The 21,020-nt window shown below is 35.8% G+C and overlaps 1 protein-coding gene across 11 annotated transcripts in view; it reads left to right on the forward strand.

The window, feature by feature from the left end:
* Window positions 1-21,020, forward strand: part of L3MBTL3 (L3MBTL histone methyl-lysine binding protein 3) — an 87,857-nt gene that overhangs the window by 56,590 nt on the left and 10,247 nt on the right. For 10 of the 11 annotated variants that reach the window (XM_040552371.1, XM_040552363.1, XM_040552362.1 and 7 more), the window contains 5 exons: window positions 1,170-1,284; window positions 6,313-6,415; window positions 14,141-14,287; window positions 15,855-16,025; window positions 19,632-19,723. In XM_040552371.1, the coding sequence (XP_040408305.1) occupies window positions 1,170-1,284; window positions 6,313-6,415; window positions 14,141-14,287; window positions 15,855-16,025; window positions 19,632-19,723 (628 nt within the window). The remainder of the gene's footprint in view (window positions 1-1,169; window positions 1,285-6,312; window positions 6,416-14,140; window positions 14,288-15,854; window positions 16,026-19,631; window positions 19,724-21,020) is intronic. The other variant, XM_040552361.1, reaches the window with a different exon arrangement.

Below are 21,020 nucleotides of genomic sequence, written 5' to 3' on the forward strand. Positions count from 1 at the left end.
GCTGCTATGATATTTGTATTAGGACTGGTAAAATATTTGGCCTGGTTTAACTGAACTTGTCTGTGTAAAATTCCAGAGAAAGGAGAGAGATAATACAAGTGAGATATAAAAAATGAACCCTGATCTCTTGTGCCTTGTCAGTAACTTCTGCAATTCTGAAGTTTATAGTAATTATGGACTTTGGGCTTTAGATTGGATTCATTTCAGATAATGTATTTTTAAGAAACTAGAATTTTCCAGAAGTTGTATGCTTGAATTATTTTTTGTTTTATTGTACAAAAGCAGTTTACTCAGTGAAGCCCTTGACTGTTAGGACTGACATATGCCAGATATCCAGTTAGATGGAGATGAAGGATATTTGTGTTTGCAGTTGCTACAGGTTTATTAGGCATACCTGTATTTCAAGCGGGAAATGCAGCTGACATTCCATTTTGAACCTAAATTAGTCAGTGGTAGGGAGTAATCAGAAGTCACTTTCTACCTAAGCATTAAGTTGGTCATTAAAAAAAAATGGGGGGGAACCCTCTCAAGTCTAGTTTATTAATATGATAGGATTTGTAGCTTCTTGAGTGTTTTTTTTTAATTGTCTCTAGAGTGTATGTTGAAAGAGTTCTGTTTGAGAATGAGTGTGCGTACATGGATATGCACATGCGTGACAGATTTCTTAGGAGTACAGAGGTTAAGAGCTGAAGTCTGAAAAAGATATATACCACGTACTGGTGATTTTCTGGGATGTCACATGCTTTGTTTTCTCTTCAGCTTCAACTCCTTATCTTGTATGGTCTGATTTTAATAAGATTGTTACTTGTGTGCTGTTTATTTATTTATTTTTTTTTCAAAATGGATAAATGCCATTGACAGAAAAAAGGCAGAATTTCATGCTTAATTTAAGTATTAATGTGAGAACTAAACTTGTCTTGCTTCACTCTAAGGATTTGAGCCTGATGATGTAAGACATGGTAAATAACCAAATGACACCTCTCTCTTTACTTCACTGAAAGTGTATCTGAGTCCAGAATTTAATATCTATGTATCTTCTCTGTGACACCCATAATTTTCTTAAATTAACTTGTCTAACAGAGTTAGCATTTCTAGAGATTACTCAGGGAAACTGATTGTATAGACAATCTTTCTCATCTAAAATGCATTGTTCTCTTTTTTAATTTTAGGTCCATTTTGATGGCTGGGATAGTATTTATGATTATTGGACTGATGTAGACAGCCCTGATATCCATCCTGCAGGCTGGTGTACAAAAACGGGACACCCTCTTCAACCCCCACTTAGTAAGAGAAATCATATTATAATGTAGAGACATTAAAAGGCCTGTGTACCATGCTAATGTTTTTTCTGCCAGTGTTGTCCAAGGAAGAGTAACAACTAGGATATGCAAAGTAATGTAAATGTGACATTTAGTGCAAAATCAACATAATTTGAAATGTCACTAATTAATCACTTTTTCATAGATAGTTTTACTGGTCCTTACTATAATCGAAATACAATGTTTGTCTGTGTGTATAAGAACTAGAGTCAAAACCTGAAGCATTAATAAAGATCTGTTGTGTGAAATCCAGACCCTCTTGAAGCCAGTGATGAGAATGCTGTGGCACTTCAGTAGGGCCAGGGGATTACTCTTAAAATCTTCTGTCTACGTCCTCTTGAAACTTAGTGTGCTTTTAGCATAGAGGAGTCCAGACTGCACTGAGAAGGTGCTCCTTTCAAGTGCTGTGTCAAATCCTCAAAACTAGCTACCTTTCTTTTCATCTTCAGCAGAGCAAAGAGACAAAATGCTTCCCATGCTGAAGATGAATCAAACAGAAGCATAGTACCAATAATAATACTGTCTTCATCAGCTTGCCCTCTCCGTGGATTTTGCTTTGCTTGTTGAAGAAGTGGGAGGTCTGTCATTAATGAGACTGGAGGTTACAGGGAGAAGACACTTTGGTGGTAAAGGTAATCCAGCCTGTGCCACTGTGTTTCTAGATAGAGTTAGTGAAAACACTTTAGACAAATTTTTGAACAGATGATTTTTAACCAAGTGCTCTTTTCTGGGCTTACATTATAGGTACTTGACTTGTGACTCTGAGGTATGGTTTGCATAAGTGCTGAGTGTTCACAGCTGTAACTGAGATTCGAAAGAGCTGTGCTTGGAAAATAAGAAATGCTGAACAACGCTAAGTACTTTGAAAAGTTGAATGCAAAATAACAGGGATAAGGCACACACAAAAAGTGTGAATGTATTACCTGAAAATCTCTGTACCTCAGTTCAGCATTTCTAAAATGTCAAGAAGAAATGTTTCCTACCAAGAGTGCGATCAGAGTATATTCATTAGTTTTCTGAGCACTCCAGTGGTGCAGTGATGACTGCCTGTTAGGAAGTTAATCATTCTGCCTTCAAAGCAGAGTCTGAATAGAGCGCCGTAAGTGCCAAAACACAAAGTGAATAATGAGGGGAAAATAGGATGCTGCGTCTCTGCTTCTTAAATTGGGATGTGCATCCTGTATACTCAATGAAGGAAGAGTCCAGAGGGAAAAAGTAGTATGTGGCCACATAAATAAAAGTTCTATCATACAGAAAAAAAAAAAAAATGTTTGTGACATTTCTGTTACCTGTGATTGAAGAAAAATTTTTTAACCTAGGTGGGAGTGTAAAACACATAACTTAATTTTGTTGGAGGTGTTAAAAGAAACAAAACTGCAGATGTCCTTCACATAGAATATGTCGTTTCCTTTAGATGGTCACAAAGGAGGAGCCGCTGTTCATCTCTTCTAGTATGCAATTGTAGGAAGTGATATTTTGATATTAGGTTAGTAAGAGAAAGGAAGATGGACAATATGACAGAAGGGGAAGTAACCATTCTTTAAATAGAAAAAGAGTAGTTCACTGCAGGAATACTATTAAAATTGGGTGATTACTGAATAATACATTCTTCCAAATTAGACTTGGATGATTACTGAATACTATATTCTTTCAACAGTATGACTTTGTGTTACTACTGTACAATATAGTATAGAATGTAGAATAGCATAAGAATATTAATATTGTTTCCAAGGAAATTTTGTTTCTAGCACATGCCTTCTAATTACATTATTTTTATGCTTCAATGACTCTTTACCAAAAAATTCAGCTTTTTTTTTTGTTTTTACAAAATTGAAGAGAAGCTGAGTTTATTATTTAAGGGTTCACACAAGTGTAGATATTCAACAGAACAGAGGAAAGTACTTTATATTTAGATGTTTTGATTTTGTTCCAGTAAGCTTTTCTGTATTTTGGGACATGTTTTTTCTATGTTGTGCATAGAATGAGTGCATAGCATTATCATTGGATACAAGCAAATGGGAAAATTAATATAATACTGTTTCCTTAAGAAAAAGAAAAAAAAAAAAAAAAGCTTTTTTTCCAGCTTTAACCTAAATTTTATCTTGCCTGATTTTGAGCACTTCTGAATTATATGAAGAACTTTTTTGTCTTGCTATGAAAATTGTATGAAGGAGTACTGGACTGTATGAAGGAATACTTTGGTGGTCAAGTTACTGGGTCAGTTTTCTTGAAGATCTTGAGACAGTTTGTCCTGACAAGCCAAGTCCTAAAGAAGTTCCTTGTAGAAGCTCAGATTCTTTGTATCTGGATGTGCAAATAGGAATGGAGAAGTTACTGTAATATTTTTTGAACACTCAGCAGATGCATTTTCCAATTCTACAATAAGTGATAAGATGAATTTTCAAATAAGGATACTGCTTTTTTCTTTTTTCTTTTCTTTTTTTTTTTTTGTCCAATTTCACTTATTTCTACAGGATCCCAACTGATCCAGTTGTCAGTCTGTCTGCCAGTAAACAAGCAACACATAAATGTGATACCACATTATGTCTCATTATTGACAAGACTGCATATCTTCAAGCTACATGTGGTAGCTTGGTTGTCTGAACCTACCCGTTCTTCCAGAATTTTCCTGTTTATCTACTTTGTTTCTGGTTGGAAGTGTCTTACCTTACTTAGTCATTCTTTGTAAGGAGGCTACTTCATACCTGGGTTGAGAGAAGGTCAACATGGACAAAAAGATTGTCAGTTTTGCTATACTGAGATACAGCAACCAGATAAATGTGCAGGAAATATTTAAGAAAGCAATAGATAAAGTAGAATAGTGACATCCTGTATTGTTCTGTAGTCACTCACAATGTAAATCCTTTCATTTTATTTGCCTCCTTAACTGTTACTGGTCACTGAGTCGATGTTTTCATGGAACTGTATGTCACAACCCAATGATCTTGAATTACCATATACTTGTTGACCCCTTCAGAGAACTGTAATGGGACTGTGAGGCAGGACTGTCCTTCACAACAACCATTATAGCAGGTTAACTCTTCCTCTGGGTCCACTAACTTGGTATGTTATAGGCATCAATTTTGAATAAATGTAGAAAAGATAACATTCTATTACACCCATTTAAAGCCTATAGAAGTCTTGGGTCTTGGGTGTAGTTACAGTGTTGTAACAGTAGCATAGGTGGCATTTGTTAAAAATACTTCTGGACATGTTTTGAATGTTCATAAGTCTATGGTACCAGACAGAATTCGTCCAGGGGTACCGAAGGAGCTGGCAAAGTGCTTAACAAGCCATTTTCAATAATTTACCAGCAGTTCTGGCTAACTGGAGGTTCCAGTTGTCTGGAGGTTAGTGAATATACAGTATAGAAGAAGGACAGGAAGGAGGATCCAGGCAATTACAGGCCTGTCAGTTTGACCTGAGTGCCATCACATGGCACATATGGAACAATCAAGTGGTCAGAAGCAGCCAGCATGGGTTTATGAAGGGCAGGTCCTGCCTTACTAACCTGGTCTGCTATGACAAGATGACCTGCTTAGTAGATGAGGGAAGGGTTTAGTAGATGCTGTTTACCTGTACTTTAGTAAAGCATTTGACACCATCTCTCAGAGTATTCTCCTGCAGAAACTGGCTGCTAAAGGTTTGGACAGGTGTACAGGTCACTGGGTGAAGAACTGGCAGAATAGCCAAGCTCAAAGAGTCATAGTGAATGGAGTTCAAGCCACTTGGAGGCTGGACACCAGTGATGTTCTCCAGGGCTCAGTATTGGGACCAATTTTATTTAACATTTTTATCAGTGATTTGGATGAGGGGATTGAATCCACCCTCAGTAAGTTTGTAGACAACACCAAGTTAGGTGGGATTGTGGGTCTGCTTGAGAGTAGGTGCTCTGCAGAGGGGTCTGGATAGGCTGGATCAATGGGCCGAATCCAGTTACATGACATTCAACAAGCCTAAGTGACAGGTCCTGACTGTGGGTCATAACAACTCCATGCTGTGGTATAGGCCTGGGGAAAAGTAGCTGCGAAGTTGCCCAGAAGAAAAGGACCTGGGGACTCTGGTCGACAGACAGTTGAACACAAGCTAATAGTGTGCCTGGGTGGCTGAGAAGGCCAATCCCATCCTGGCCTGCATCAGAAATAGCCTGGCCCTCAATACTAGGGAAGTGATGGTCCCTCTGTACTCAGTAGTGGTGAGACCACATCCCAACCTGATCTAGAGGGAGGTGTCCCTGTCCATGGCAGGGAGGTTGGAATTAAATGGTCTTTAAGGTCCCTTCCAACTCAGACCATTCTGTGATTCCATGAATACTGTGTTCAGTTTTGGGCCTGTTGCTACAAGAAGGATGTTGAGTTGCTCACGTGTGTGCAGAGACTAACGAAGCTGGTGAAGGGACTAGAAAACAAGACTTAAGAGGAATGGCTGAGGGAATTGGGTTTATTTGGCATGGAGAAGAAGAGTTTGAGGGGAGACCTCATTGCTTTCTGTAACTACCTGAAAGAAGTTTACAGTGAGGAGGGTGTTGGTCTCTTTTTCTCAAGTGGCAAGTGATAGTATTTTTAGTATTATTTTCAGCCTGTGTTTTCATCTCTTGCTTACTGGAAAATTCAAGCTAAAAATGGAGGTCGGTACTCATTATGAACAGTTCCGTGTCTTCAAGAACAACGGAGTGTCTGTGCTCTTGCAAAACAACCAGGTAGTTAATAGGAGATAAATTTGAAGTCTTACAGTTCTTTTAAGAATTACATTCTTTATACAGATACAGCTCTCCTGTAGAAACTTACTCGGAGTAATTTTATTTCTCCAGTGGAATAGATTGTTTGAATCTCCATCATGCTTTTGCAAAATGCATTTTTAATTACTTTAAGTTTTGTTTACTTATTTCTTCTTCATGTTTAATATGATACTCTAGTATCCCTGCATATTTAATGTAACTTCTAAAAACTAGACAACTTTTGTAATTTCATATGTAATTTCCCCTGACATACAGGTCCCTTGGAGTTAGTGGAAGCTTTAGAGCATGGAGGGTGTCCCACAGCAGGATGTAAAGGAGTTGGGCACATTAAAAGAGCAAGACATATCGGCCATCATAGGTATGTGCTGTGAAACTGACTTTATTCAATTTAGTAATGTGTGCACACATTTTTTTCTAATTGCTGATCACAAGAAAACAGATCCAAGCTGGAAAAAAATACTAAATTTTGTAAACCTAAATATGCAATGATTTCAGTTGCCATGGTGAGCCTGCTGAAATAAACATTAGCAATCTGTAACTTCATTTCACCAGGGTATGCCAAGATAAGATTTGTCAAACATTGTTTTTGTCACAATTGATAGATTCAGCTTTTTTTTTTTTTTTTTTATGGCTCGGATGTTTTTGTTCTGCTCGGTTGGTAGGGGTGAGGATTTGCTTGTTGGATTGGAAAAATGCTGAAAAGAAAAAAGAAAAATTCTAACTGATGTTCCCAAATTACAGCCTGAACAACTTGCTTTTTATACCTATTTTTTTCTGAAGATACTTTTGTTGAACACCTTCTGAAATTTAATACAGAAATGTGAACATCCCAGGCTCTCCTGGAGGAGAGTTGACACAAAGAGCACAGTTGCATGGGAGAATGGATCAGGGCATGGACAGACAGGGACAGAATAAATGGGAATATTTACTAAGTCAAAATGCTACTATTTTAAAAATATTTACAATATGAGATGAATCCTGGATGTTTCAGTACATGAAATACAGTTAATACAACATGTTGGAAATTAAATATCTTAAATAGCATCCTATAACCTTTTAGCACATCAGTTTCCAAAAATTTTCTTGGATTTTTTTCCATTAAACAGTCATAGAATCCTCTAATGTCATGTCATTTTGTGCTTTCTGCTGTCATATGGCTAGACGATTGTTCTTTGCTAATGTATCTGTTTATGGTTTTCAAGAATATTATCAAATTACCATGATTCAGGAGAGAGCACTGCAATCTTTTTTGCATTTTTGGTGGCAGAATTATGTCCTGCTGGCCAGAATTAGGTTACAAGGTTTTGATAGCATATCACAACTGGTTCAAGTCATTACTCATCCCTAACAGAGATAACTGCCAGCAAAATCCACTGCATGTATGCAAGTTTAGTTTGCAAAAGGCATCTTTTCTTGTAAGAAGCTCTTTCCTATGTACAGCAGAGGCATTGTATTTGTGTATTAGGAGGCAGAACAATCTTTATCTACAGGAAGGGATGTGGCTAGGATAGCTCTGGTAAAAAAACTGGCTGCAGTATGAACTGTGTTGTTGATCTTTCAGTCATGATACAGACCATGTCTGTCTTGCAGATTATTCTCACCTTTTTCCTTCTGTCTTTTTCTGTCCGTGTTCTTTTTTTTTATTATTATTATTTCATTTTTTCTGCCTTCCCTTTTGAGAAGCTTTGTTGATCTTAATCAGTAGGCTTAAATAATCTAGTCGGTGCTTAAGAGGTACCTGTTCTTTTTTTAGAGTTGCTGAAAAAGGTTCCTGGTTGCTTAACTGAAACTTGTTTTATTTCATATTCCAGTAGACTGAGTCTTGTATGATTTATTAATACATTTGATGTGTAAAGCAATAACTTCAAATTCAGGGTATTATCTTCCTTAACATGTGCTATCTCAATTAAAATCATGTGAACATAACCAGTCAGCCCAAGGCTGAAACTTAAAAGAAAAAGAAAAGAAAAGAAACTGTATGTGAATGTGTCAGAAAAGTTTTTCATTTGTGAGCTTCTCTCTAAATAAACTTTGGCATTAAAACTTCTAATGTTTCACAGGGAAAGGATGAGTAAGAGGTATGTCTAGTTAGTTCATGTATTCTTTGCTTTTATAACTAGATTTTTCCATGCTATTTAAAGTTATTATACTTACTCATACTGAATACTGAGAAAAGTAATAAACTCATGGCAATGTATTGTGTTTTATTTTTACTATAGTCTTAGCAATCCTGTTATTTACATGTTAACTGATAGTTCTAAGGGATAAAAATATAATCTAAGGTATTTTTTTGATCATAAGACAGAGAAATTTGCTGCTAAATAGAAAATAAATTAGCACTATAAATACCTTTTCTGTAACTTTATTAGTTTTTTTTTTCCTTGAACATTTCTGAGGAAAAACATTAATTTGTTGTTTATCTGGAGTCTAGATTTGAGGGTCCAGGTCACCCCCCAAAATCTACAATGGTACCATTACTTTTTTCCTGAATTAACAAAGACATTTTGAAATTGGTATAATTATCCACATCAGGTTGCAGTCCCTTGGCTCTTTTATCTTGGCAGCCTTGAAATGTATTTAACCATGCTTATCTCTTTTTTTTTTTCTTTTTTTGTTATGAGGTGCAACATCTATCTACAGCATAAATGCCTGTGTGCAGAAAAGATGATAATTTAAAATGCTAAATAGTTCTGAAAGCATTTTGAGAGCTTGTTTCTTAGGAACCAGATGAAAGGCTTGGTAATTAATTATGTAGTGGGGCTAAAGCATTTACTTTTTGGAAAAGTCAATGTTAATAAGGACTTGCTGTCTATCACCATTTGATCTAGGATTTTGTGCTGGGCCCTTGAAACTGAGACTGGTGTGTAAGTTGGTAGCATCATGCAGATTACCTGCATATTTATGATAGATTGTGAATTGTATGCTTTCTTATGTTTAATGCATGCAATAATTTTCAAGTCCAAGCTGCAATGAAGAACACTCAGTTGTAAACAGGACATTAGTGTTTTGGGTCAACTCTCCATGACTAGAGATCAAATCTTCTTTAGCCAGCAGTTCTTAATTTTCATGGTTTTCAAGCAGTTAGAATGGGGAAAAATATAGATTTGTAATTCATAACTAATGGCATAAACATTGTTAAAGAACACAAGCTAAAATTTGCATGGTACCACTTTCATACTAGTGACTCTGTACTTCTTGTATGAACTAGAAGCCTGCTCCAACCATCAAATAAATATGGCAAGAAATAAACAATATACTGAAATGTTTAGGGACCAAAATGTAACCTTGGAGAGCATTTTATCAGAAACTTCACATCCATTATGTGGAAGTGAACTGAATGTGCTGTGATAGAGGCTATGTTCTCAGAAAACCGTGGTGCAGAAGCACTGGAAGCCTCAGCTCAGCAGGATGTTCCATCTATTTGTTTAGCATCTGCTGAAATAAATCTCATCTGATACTGATGCCAGTCTCCGGTTTCATTGTCTTTCATGTTAAGGTTATTATCCCAAGACAAATAGATTATAAGCTATTGTAGACTCAGATTTATACTGTTAAAGGAACTTTTTCTAAAAAAGAATGCATCAATGATAAACATATGTTGTAAATTGTGATAGAGAACACATATTTTCTGCAGAATAGTTAAAAATGTTTTCATAAAGTCAACTGAAGTAAAGACATCATTTAGTTAAAATCCAGGAAAGAAAAGAAAAAAACCACACACACACGAAATAATTCTCACAAAATAAAAACGTTGCTTAATTATAAGAGACAATATTCAGGGATAATTTTACAGCTATTTCATAAAAATGCTAGCGATACTTAACTCAGATAGAAGTTCTACAGGTGAAAAGTAAGAACACAGTTTGCTCTGCTGCTTTCTGTGCTTTTTGGGCAGTCAACAGGTCAAACAGTACATGATACTTCTCAGGATTGTTCTGCTTTGCAAAGCATGCATTGTACAGATCTGTCCTGGAGTACCAAGTGGAGTACTGAGTTTGCATTGAGGCTACAGAATACTTCCCCCAGGTATTTGTCATCACATTATTACTGAAGATGTCTTACTGATCGCATATCGCCACCAGCAGATGCAGTCATCTGAGTGTAGCCTGTAGAAAAAGTCTAACCTATCAGTTAGTCCAATCTACTTGTTTGACCCATCAGGGAAGATAGTTCAGTCAAATCCAGGTGAATTTTCCTGGAGCTGCCGTACAACCTCATCCCTTGACAGTGCTTGGCAATAACCTGCACCTAGAAGTTGCATCATGGACTGCTACTGGTGACATTTGCAACTAGTACAGATAAACCAGGACAGCTGTCTCTGGTTTCACCTAGGTTTGCCAAATCTTCCAAGCAGTCATAAAGGCTAACAATATATATAATTAAAAAATAATTCAGTATTAACTTTCCTTTGCCAGAGTAACACCTTACTCTTCTTCTTTAGGATAAGGGAGAATGGTGGCCTAAGTTCCCTTGCAATATCATATGTAGCTGAGACTGTGTTCTGTGTTTCAGAAACTTTGCATAGTGCTGTCTTGAAGACTGGAGCATCTCTAGATACCTGGAGAAAATTATGTTTCAAGCACCCTATTAGTGGCCCAGTTTTATCCTACTACCCTTGAACTTTTGAAAAGCAAGATATATGTTAAGCTATACATAGAGATATATCCTGCGAGTGATTGAAGAGCAGTTACAGAATAACCACAAATGGGATATGCTACCTCTACACATTTGATCCACTGGACAGTTCTGGAAAGGGACAAATAGTGTGTTAGGGCAAAGCAAAAGATGGAGAGGAAATCCATGTTTAAGTTGAGAGAAGACTTAAAAATCCTAATTTATTTTTTTAATAACCTAATGATCAAGACTTTTGAGCTCTTGAGATGAGTTGTCTCTAAAACTTAGTCATGTATAAATCAAATACTTCTATTATGCATGAGTAACAAGACTAATTTTTTAGTCTTTGTAGGATACAAGTTATGTTGAACTGAAAGCTGGAGGCATTGAGATTCAGGAGGATGTACTGATTGATTTAAAGCCACCTAATTCATTACACAGGTTCATTCATGCTGTGTTTTGCTGAAACAAAACTGACAGTGGAAATCATGAGGGTTCTTTTTGTTGCCTCAAGTAACAGAAACATCAAAGGAATGTCATGGAGTTTTTTTTAACATGTTACAGCAACAGGAAGGATTAATTGCAAAGAAAAACTCATCTGAATTTAGTGCTCTAAAACTTCATATATATAATATTATAAATTCTGTTGACTGAAATTGTCATTCAGCACCTGCTTTTCTGGAAACTACTAAAGGGAAAAGCACAACAAAATAAGCAAATTCCAATGAAGAACTAAATTTTGAGGCTTCTGCTTACTTTTTATTTTAAAACGTATTAATGATGTTGGCAAACAGAAGATCTGCTGGAGATGAAGTTGTAGTGTCAGATTTCATTGTGATGTAAGGCTTGTTTAATAATACATACCTGAAGTTAAATACCAATTTGTTTGTGTTTAGTGTTTCCTTGGAACACCCTCTAACTGCTTAAAAATGCTAAGCCTCAAAACATCCCTGTGAGCACAGGAAGTCAAAAGAAGATTACATGCTTTACCTTGCTGCGGTAGCAGAACTGAGATGGACCATTATATTGCTGAGTTTCGCATAAGTATATTTTATCACAGTGGTATGAGTTTGTCACAGCCAGTACTTAAATCCCATTGGCATTGGCTCCTTAAACTGTTTTCTAAATACGAGCCTGTATATTTCAGCTTGTACTTCATTTGAAAGGGAAAAAGGATGTCATTGTGATATATGCAGCAATATAAAGGATTAAGAATATAAAACAAATTCCCCACTTCCCTAGTCTTCCTCTTTTCTTCCCCATGCTTCAGTTCCTGGCTTTTAGTTCTTTTAAGACATCTGGCAGATGCTAGTCCTGAAACAGATTAAAAAAAATAAAATAGAAGGTACAAAAATAAAAGTAAGTAGAAGTATATAAGCAAATCTAAAGTGAAATGCTAAATTCTGTTTAAGAGAAATTAGAAATAGAAGTCAAATGCTCTAAGTTATTTTTTTCTTTATATATGCTGCTCAAAGTCTTTAAAACAAATTCATAAACAAAAAATACCCTCTTTCAAGGGGAGTGCTTTAGGGTCCAGCCACCCATTTGGCTATAGCTCATTCTGCTGTATAAACTTCTGGTGTGAAAGTTTTCACGCCAAAACACTTCAGTGCCTTTATCTCAGAGGAAGTGCTGGGACTATCACCCAGTTCCTTTGAAGAAGGCACTTGGGTGTGTTTCATTATGTCACCTGGGGATGGATGGGAGTCCCTTATAAACACAGCACAAGCTGTTGGTAGACCGCCATCTGCTTAGAATGGCATTACGTGGGGATCTGATCTTGATTAGAAAAGCAGAAATCACATTCTGCTGACATAGTTTTCCTCCATAATTCAAGTTCAGAATGGCTATACAAGGATTTTTAAAATGTTGATAGTGCCTTGTTCAAATGAACCATCTGAAAAAAAAAAATCAGACTTTCTGTTTCACTCTTGTTTTGATAACCCCAGAAAGGACTGACTGACTTGGTCTGTGTAACCTTAAGAAATTTTCTCCTTTTCTGCTAGTGCTGAGATAAATGTAAATTGCCACCAACTTTTTGTTTATGTTGGTAAGACCAAAATTAGGTTGCTAATATTGGACCAACCTCATGATAAGACTTGATTTATGCTCACTGTGAATCCAAGGCTTCATGGGTAAAGGAGAAGGAGGATGTACAGCACATTTTGAATAAAAGGCCTTTTATTTTATGCTGTGCTTTGTAGAATGAACATGATAATTAAAGCTGTTGTTTTTCTGTTTATTTTTTGTAATTTGGAGGTGGCAAGGCATATTGCTGGCAAGGTAGACTTGTTTATATCAGTTCTGTTTGGAAATCAGTGAAACAAATAAAACATTGCAGTGGTTTCTGGAAAGACAGGTAGTTGTATTCTTGAAAGAAAACAAGTAAAATCCTCAGATTTTTTTTTATTTTTATTTTTTTTAACATTTTAACATTATAGAATTCCTTGTAATAATACAGATGAGTAAGAAAGCATCATTTTAGATTATAGTTAGTGTAGTAGCTCATTAACCCCAAATAAAGCATGTTTATCTTAAATAGAGATTTGCAAACTCAGTATTTTGTTGTTCACTGTCATGGCATATATATCTTTCAGAATTTGCTATATTATCTTTGGAAGAACACAATGCAATGTTCAGCTGGTTAGTCAGTCAACATACTCACAAGCATAATATCCCAAATACATAATATACATTTACATATACATCAAAGACAAAATCCGAGTTCAGTCCAGTGTGTTCTGCGTTGCTGTTGTTCCCTTTCCTACACCTTGTGCAAATACGTGTTTTCTGATGTTGGGAGGTATGACTTTCACACTTGTGAGAGTAATATTTACAAATCATTATCAAAGCACTGTGTCAAATTATCTCATTAACGGGAGTGCAGTGAAATGGGGAGCTCTGAATGACAGGAAGGTGTGTGAGAAGTACACTTCTAGTGGAGTAAAAGTCTCCGTTGCAAAAATGGGGCATTTGCTGCAGTGAGGAAGTGTGCCATACCTCATACTGTGCCCTTGCAATGCAGTCTCTTTGTAGACACTGCATAATAAAAATATCCTCCTTTGCAGGAAAAAATAACCATAGAAATAAAATTGTGTTATTGGGAGTGAGATGGAGGTAGTCAAAGGCATCCTGTATATTATATATAAAATACCATTAGAGGAATGGGAGAGCAGACTAAACATTCATCAATCAGTTTGCAAGAATGTACGCTGTAATATAAATTAATCTAATTTGTGTTACATAAGTTGCTGTGGAAGTGAAATATGAAAAGCATTCAGGTTGAAGTTTTCAATCAGTGTATTTATTAACATTTTAAAGCCTGACTACTTGTTGCATTTTTTCTAATCTTTTCTATGCGAATTGATTCCATCTACTTCTAGAAAATTGGTCTCTGAGGTCATTTCATTTGAACTGAGTGAAGTCTGTAAAGTGACTGGAAATAAGGGGACGTTTCTTCTACTTCTAGTGCAGTCAGCTGCCCATACTCCGAGATGAACTTGAACAAAGAAAGCCTCTTACCTGATCGACTGAGTGGGGAGATGCCTGCAGCCAATCCTGCCCCGAGAAACAGAAGAGTGGAAGCAAGGGAAAGATCCCCCTCTCCTGTAATCAAGTAATTATGATCAGAACCATGCCTCTGACTAACTGCAATGCTTTATTTCAGTGTTCTGCAGCTTAATCTGTAGTTGTGTAATGGCAGAATAGTTTCAGGAAGGCGTGTCTATTTTTCTGCATTTTCATTTACAGGGAAGGAATGGTTTCATCAGTGCTTATTGAAAAGGTCACTGAACTGTCAAAGAATGATACTGATTTTACTGTGTGTTATTTAACAAGAGTTCAGTTTCACGTTCAGTCTAGCTATGTAGGCTACTAGGTGATTAATTGGAAATAAATGGATTGTTTGCCTGTTGGTTTCGCTGAAGAAAATGATTTATTTCATAGAATCATAGAACCATAGAATGGTTTGGACTGGAAGGGACCTTAAAGACCATCCATTTCCAACCCCCTGCTATGGGCAGGGACACCTCCCACCAGACCAGATTGCTCAAAGCCCCACCCAGCCTGGCCTTGAACACTTCCAGGAATGGGGCATCCACAGCTGCTTATTTGTGTTTCTGTTGTTTGCTGGGGTGGCCTTATGGATGTGACTGTAAATTAATGTTGCTCTTTGAATAGCCACTATAAATTCTGTCATTATTGTGGGAGTGGAGAATTGAATTACTGGGAGTGAGTTCTGCAAGAATGATAACTCTGTAGCTGAAGCTTCTTGCAGGAATACTGTGAAAAGACAAATGGATGTGATACCAAGAGCCTCTTCAAATGATGATTTTCCATCAGAAATTGTGGACACTGATTCCTGTGCTTGTTTTGTGTTAGATAGATATGTAGAGAATTTAAAAAGGAAAAGAGAAGCTTTTCATTCCTTTTACAAGGGGCACGTTAATGAAAATGTCAATGGGTATAGTGAAGATTTCTTCCAAGTTTTCTCTGTAATTACCACGTATTTTCAATAGATGATGTTTCAAATAAGATTCTCAGAAACAGTTTCAGCTTCATGCTTTAAAAACAAAATATTCAGCTGTCACAGAGCACTATCTGGTTCAATTGTTCTTGAAAGTGTAGGATTGTAGAAATCTGAAGTGACCTAATTGCTCTCTGACAGCTAGCCTAAATAAGGCCCCAGTGAAGGCAGTAAAAGTTTCACCAGTGTTCTCTGTGATAGGGACAGTATTAAGTGCTACTTCTTTAACTGTCCCAATTGACAGATTGAATAATGTTTTGTAGGATCTTAAATGCATAGCTGTATATTGTGAGAACTGGGGTTGCAGGAAAATATATTTGAAAGTTTTTTTGTGTTACAAGAATTTGAAGTGAGGAGTTTATTAACAAAAATAACATTAGGCAAGTTCTGTTCCTGTTGAATTGTCTGTAAGCTTTATCTCTGACTTCATGAGAAAGAGGGTATTGTGATTTTTTGAAAGTCCCAGGTATGCGATTTTAATTTGTTGTCAACTGAGAAATTCATGTGTTTCTTAAAAACAAAAACAAACCAACTAACCAACCACAAAAAAAAAAAAAAAAACCACTTAGATTTCTTAAATTACACTTATTCTTTATCCATAAAGAAAATAAAATGAATAACTCTCTCAGTTTTAAACGTTTTGATAATTTGTTCTCAGCAGTGACAGGAAATGTCCCAGCCCTGGTCACATAGGTGCAAAATCTTCAGTTCATAATCGATCATCTGGGAAAATTGTATCAGAAACAACTAAGCAGGAAGATGGAGAAAGTACATTTCCTTGCAAGAAGCTGCCCCTGTTATGTGACGTGAAAGAAAAGAAGCCACCTAGGTAACTATAAGTTCCTTCCAAAGTGAGGGTTGTTTGGAGACTGTCAATTTAAAATGCAGCTTACTACACAATGCAGTGCATTTTACCCATGGAGCTCTTGGAAGGAGCGGGAGGAAGAAGAAAGTTTTTCTTATTAGAATAAAGTAATAGTCTTTCTATTAGAAACAGGGAGGAATGGAGTGTCACAGTGTATTTAAGAAGTAAGTAATGCATATCAGAAAGGATAGGAAAAATACTACAAGACAGAAGAATTACTGGAAGTAATTCTTTAGCTCTCAGGTTTCAGAATGTGTTTTTGACAAAGAATGACATGGGATAGTACATTAGAAAATAATATTTATGGTATATGAAGGCTATCTTTGAAACTAAAAAGATCATACACTTCTGTGTTTTCATGGGGATATGTGAGGCAATTGGGTTCCCTATGTTTTTCATTAGTAACAGTATTGGTGCATTATTTATTGGCTATTTTCTTAAGGAAATAGAATTAAGACACCCTGGAACAAAATTATCATTTGTTATATATTTACATTAACGACACTATCTTTTGTTCATCATATATGAACTGTAAATGTTTATAATAATAGTGTCTTCAGAGACTTTAGAGAGTTAGTTTTATATGGTGAATGCCTCATGGTAAAGCTGGTGATCAAAACTTCAGTCTTATTAAGACACAATTAAATGCCTTGAAACTCCTGTATAAGCTTTTTTTCTTTCTTGAACTAGTATGCACTCACCTTTATGCCAAAAAGTCCTGTAGTAAGTATAAAATTAAACTTTTTTTGAACGTGTAGCTTTTTATATATTTTAAATTCTGTCAACTTTTCTTTAGAACATTCTGTCACATTATTTCAACCATGATACTATTATTATTAAAGCTATATTGAAAAAGACCTATTAGGATCAACAAGCAGTTTTGATATATCCATATCACAAATAAATATAATTCATTAGTCATACTCCAGTGAATTTAAATAGCAAAAAAGACAGGATGATATTCCCATATGTAGTTCTGAAATGAGCTGTGTTAAATAACAGTTCTTGTTCATCATTTCAATCATATTTGTAGTAAATTCACCTTTTTCTGTAAATAAACATTGGCTTCACATAATATCTCTTAAAATTAATTGAAGAACACTTTATTTAGTCTTTCATTTTTTTAGAGGGTGTTATTTTTATGAAACCCTAAAATAGCAGATATGTGTGCTATCTGTTCACTGCATTGAGTCATTTTCATTCAGAGAATAACAGCCTTCTGTGAACTTTGAACTGCCCAGAGGCTCTGCAAGTTGTTTAACTGTTTGAATACACTGATGACTATCTGTATTTTATCATCCAGCTTTCCACATTCTTTATGTAGTCAGCATAGTCAGAGAGGACTTTCAATTTAATAAACTTCCTTTTAAAAAGGTATGAAAAATGATCTTCAGAAAATTAGGTATGTATGAACTACTAGAGTTATTAAATATTGAGCATCTGGTTATTGCAATGCCCAGTGGATCTTTTTAGATGTGTATTCAAAGTGCACATGTATAATTGAAGACATAGATATGCATACTTTTGTGCTCTTCAGCTGCTGAGCATGTTGTGTAGATTTAATTTTGCTTGACTTCAGTACAGTTGTGTACGTCTTCATGTTTTAGGCAATATTTTGTTTCGTAGAAGTACTTGGTTGAGGAACCAACCACATACACAACCAACCATGACATTTATTTTGTGGTTAACCTAAGTAGTACTCAGCTAATTTCCACTTCTATCTCCTCCTTTGCTTTCCTTTTGTTTTCTTCCTTTGTTTTCCTTTTTTTTTTTTGCCTCCTTTGCTTTCCTTTTTTTTTTTCTTTGCATTTTTTTTTCCCACTAATAAGAGGTATTTATGTGTACAAATGATTATTTATACCAGAATTTTTTTGTTTGCAAAATTAAGTGTGTGAAAACCAGAGTATGTCCTCTGGGATGTTCCTGAAAATTCAAGATAGAAATGGTATGCCTACAGCATATTCAATTTTAAGTTGAAATTGAATTTCATTGTAATAGAAATTCTACTCTGGAAGTATTTATAGTTAAGGAAGATGAGCTCTAAGGCTGGGGAATCAAATGCTACTACCTCATAAAAAGATTTAATTTATCTTCCAACCCCTTCCTCAACACCTTCAGTTAATTATATTAACTTGTATTTAACTAATGTGATAAAATATCTGGATGTATGTCTCCATGAAAATTATCCTTGAGAATATAGGAAGATATGTATTTCCTCACAGGTTTTGGAGATCTCTGTTCCTTATGTTGAGTTACACTAGTCATTTACTTTGGCTTCTAAATTAATTGTGCTACTTTGTAGCATCATTCTTTAGAAGTTTTCTATGTTTATGGAAGTTAGGGAAAAAAAATCAGTAAATAAGTAGAGGTGATATTTCTGAGAAAGATGCTATGGAGAAGTCCATTGTGGCATAAGAAGGCCTAACTGCTACCTCTATACTACTGGCATTGCCTGTCAAACCATTATTATTTGTGTCTTTTGTAGTTACAAAGGCTAGATTTTCTGATCTGTTGAGTTAATTTTGCACCATTTATAGTGTGTTAAATACATTTATTTCTATGTCAGTGAACTTGCAGGTCCTACCTGATTTATTCCCAAAAGCTTACTTGCATTAAGTAGGGATAAATGTAAGTAATGGAACTAAACGGGTCTTTCTTCTATGGGTTTGTATTTTGAAGTTAGCTAATCTTGATGCCTAACAGGTTTTTAGCTCTGCTTGTGTGTTGTTGTTCTGTTGTTGTTGTTGTTGTTTTTAATCTGTGGAATGCTGGTGAAGTTGTTCTTGTTTTCTTGTTGATTACTTCTCTTGTACTTAGTAAAGCCTGAGTTCATGTAATGGGTTTTCTTACAGTCTTGACTTTAAGGTCCTTCTGTCTGTCAGCTATTTTAACAAAATATTCATTATGTACTTAGTACCTCTGAGAGCTCTATTTCTGTGATGGTTTAGTAAGAATTGGCTAGTGTTCTCATGTTACTGAAAAAGGAAGGAAACAAATAGACACATAATGTCAGCAAGCTCATCTAAACTTCATTTCTGTAAGAAATAACAGAAGGGTAAAAATATTTCCAGTAGGATCATTAACACCTGCACAACAGTGTGTCAGTACAGTACAGGCGTTGGGTTGGAGACGAAGGTTGGGTAGAGAAAAAGAAGTAGATGTTTAAGACAGCTCCTGAGAATGGCCTGGATAACCAGTAAGGCTTTGTGGGATATGCAGCTGTATATATGTCTTTTTTACTCTTCTCATCTTCTGCCATGAACACGTCCACTGCCTTCATTTGTGTATTTTGTAGTTTCAGTTATGAAGTCAAGTACGTTTATCTGATTTAGAGAATTTTAGTTTACACTACTCTTAAACCTTAATTGCAAAACTCATGTTGGTAGGCATTAGTGTTGCCATCTGTGTAAGTCAGAAATTTGATCCTCCCCTTTTATATTTTATGATGATACAATGTCCCTTGTGTGGGTATCCTGGTGTGTTAATGATCTAGCATTGTTAGCAAGCAATTTCATCATGCTTAGTGATTTTTATTATGTATTAATAAAAATGAATGTCTATTTTCCTCAGTGGAGTACTACAGACAAAGGACTCCATAAAGAACAAAGAGTGTGAGGAAGAGGAGACAGAAAATAAGCTGCTCATTTCAAATGAAATTAAAGGTAACCTGGCAGTACTTTTGATATTTACGCTTGATATTAAAATATGAAGAACTAAAGTGTGGCAATCCTTGTAATTCTTCATGAAACTGCATTACAACTTACTTTACATATTTGCTATTTGTGTCCAAAAGTTTTTTGACAGCAGCACTTTCAATGATGTGTTTATCTTGTAATCAACAGAGGGTTTGCTAAGAACATTATTGAAGTTGTAAAGTTGAGTGCAAACAGAGTGCTGGTATAAAATGCTTCCTTTCACTGACTTTTACAAATAGATAATTAAACCAGTCTGGGTTTTAAAGTTATCATGTTCATTTATTGCTTCAAAAATATATTGGAAGAAAGTTGAAGATGCAAAGCTCTGCATTTACATATTAACTACAATGCAATGTTAAAGTGACTGATTCAGCTCCATCTCAGTCTTTTGTGCAGTCTGATTGTTTTGAGCCCCCCATATGAAGAATGGGCACTATTTGTATGAATTAGAGAGGGAAGACTAAGATTTTTACTTCATTGAAAAACTGGAAACGGTCCAGTGGAGGGCCACCAAGACGATTAGGTGGTTGAAGGACTTGACATATAAAGAAATGTTGAAGGAATTGGCTTGTTCAGTCAGAGTCTTCCAGTAACTAAAAGGTATTACAGAGAAGATAAATGAACCCTCTGCTTCAGGATACACAGTGGTGTGGTAAGAGGCAATGCGCATGAGTTGCTTCAGGGGAAGTTCTGTCTGGATATAAGGAAGAAACTTTCCACCAGGAGAACAACTGGAATAGGCTGCCCAGAAAAGAGGTGGAATCTCTTTTGCTGGAAATATTTAGGACTTGGGTTGACAAGACCCTGGATAACCTTGTCTAATGTTTTGTTATCAACAGAACGTTCCATCATAGGGTCTCCAGAGGTCCCTATGGTGGAATGTGGAAATGTCCACAGCTCGGACATATTTTTTGATTCTGTAAGTTTTCATTTAGCACTGTGTCAAAACTCTTGGCTGTACAGATCCAGCTGGACAGATTGAGGTGGCTGTTCATTTCTCATTTTTATCCTCATCAGAAAGAACAGAGTACAAAACCAGAACATTACAGTCTTACCCTTGATAATTATTTGCTGTGAGTGAGACTTAGTATGTCAGGCTATTTAGTTCCTGAACTGAAATGGCATATTGTTTCAGAGCAGCTTTTGCTGCAATAATATGTCAACTCATACAAGTTCAATGAGAAGCTAGATGCTCTTAATTTGATATTTTAATTCCATAACTTTTTAGATTTTTTTTCAACAGTTTGTTGTGCAACACAAAATT

This window comes from Cygnus olor, chromosome 3, assembly GCF_009769625.2.
Source record: "Cygnus olor isolate bCygOlo1 chromosome 3, bCygOlo1.pri.v2, whole genome shotgun sequence".
NCBI lineage: Eukaryota > Metazoa > Chordata > Aves > Anseriformes > Anatidae > Cygnus > Cygnus olor.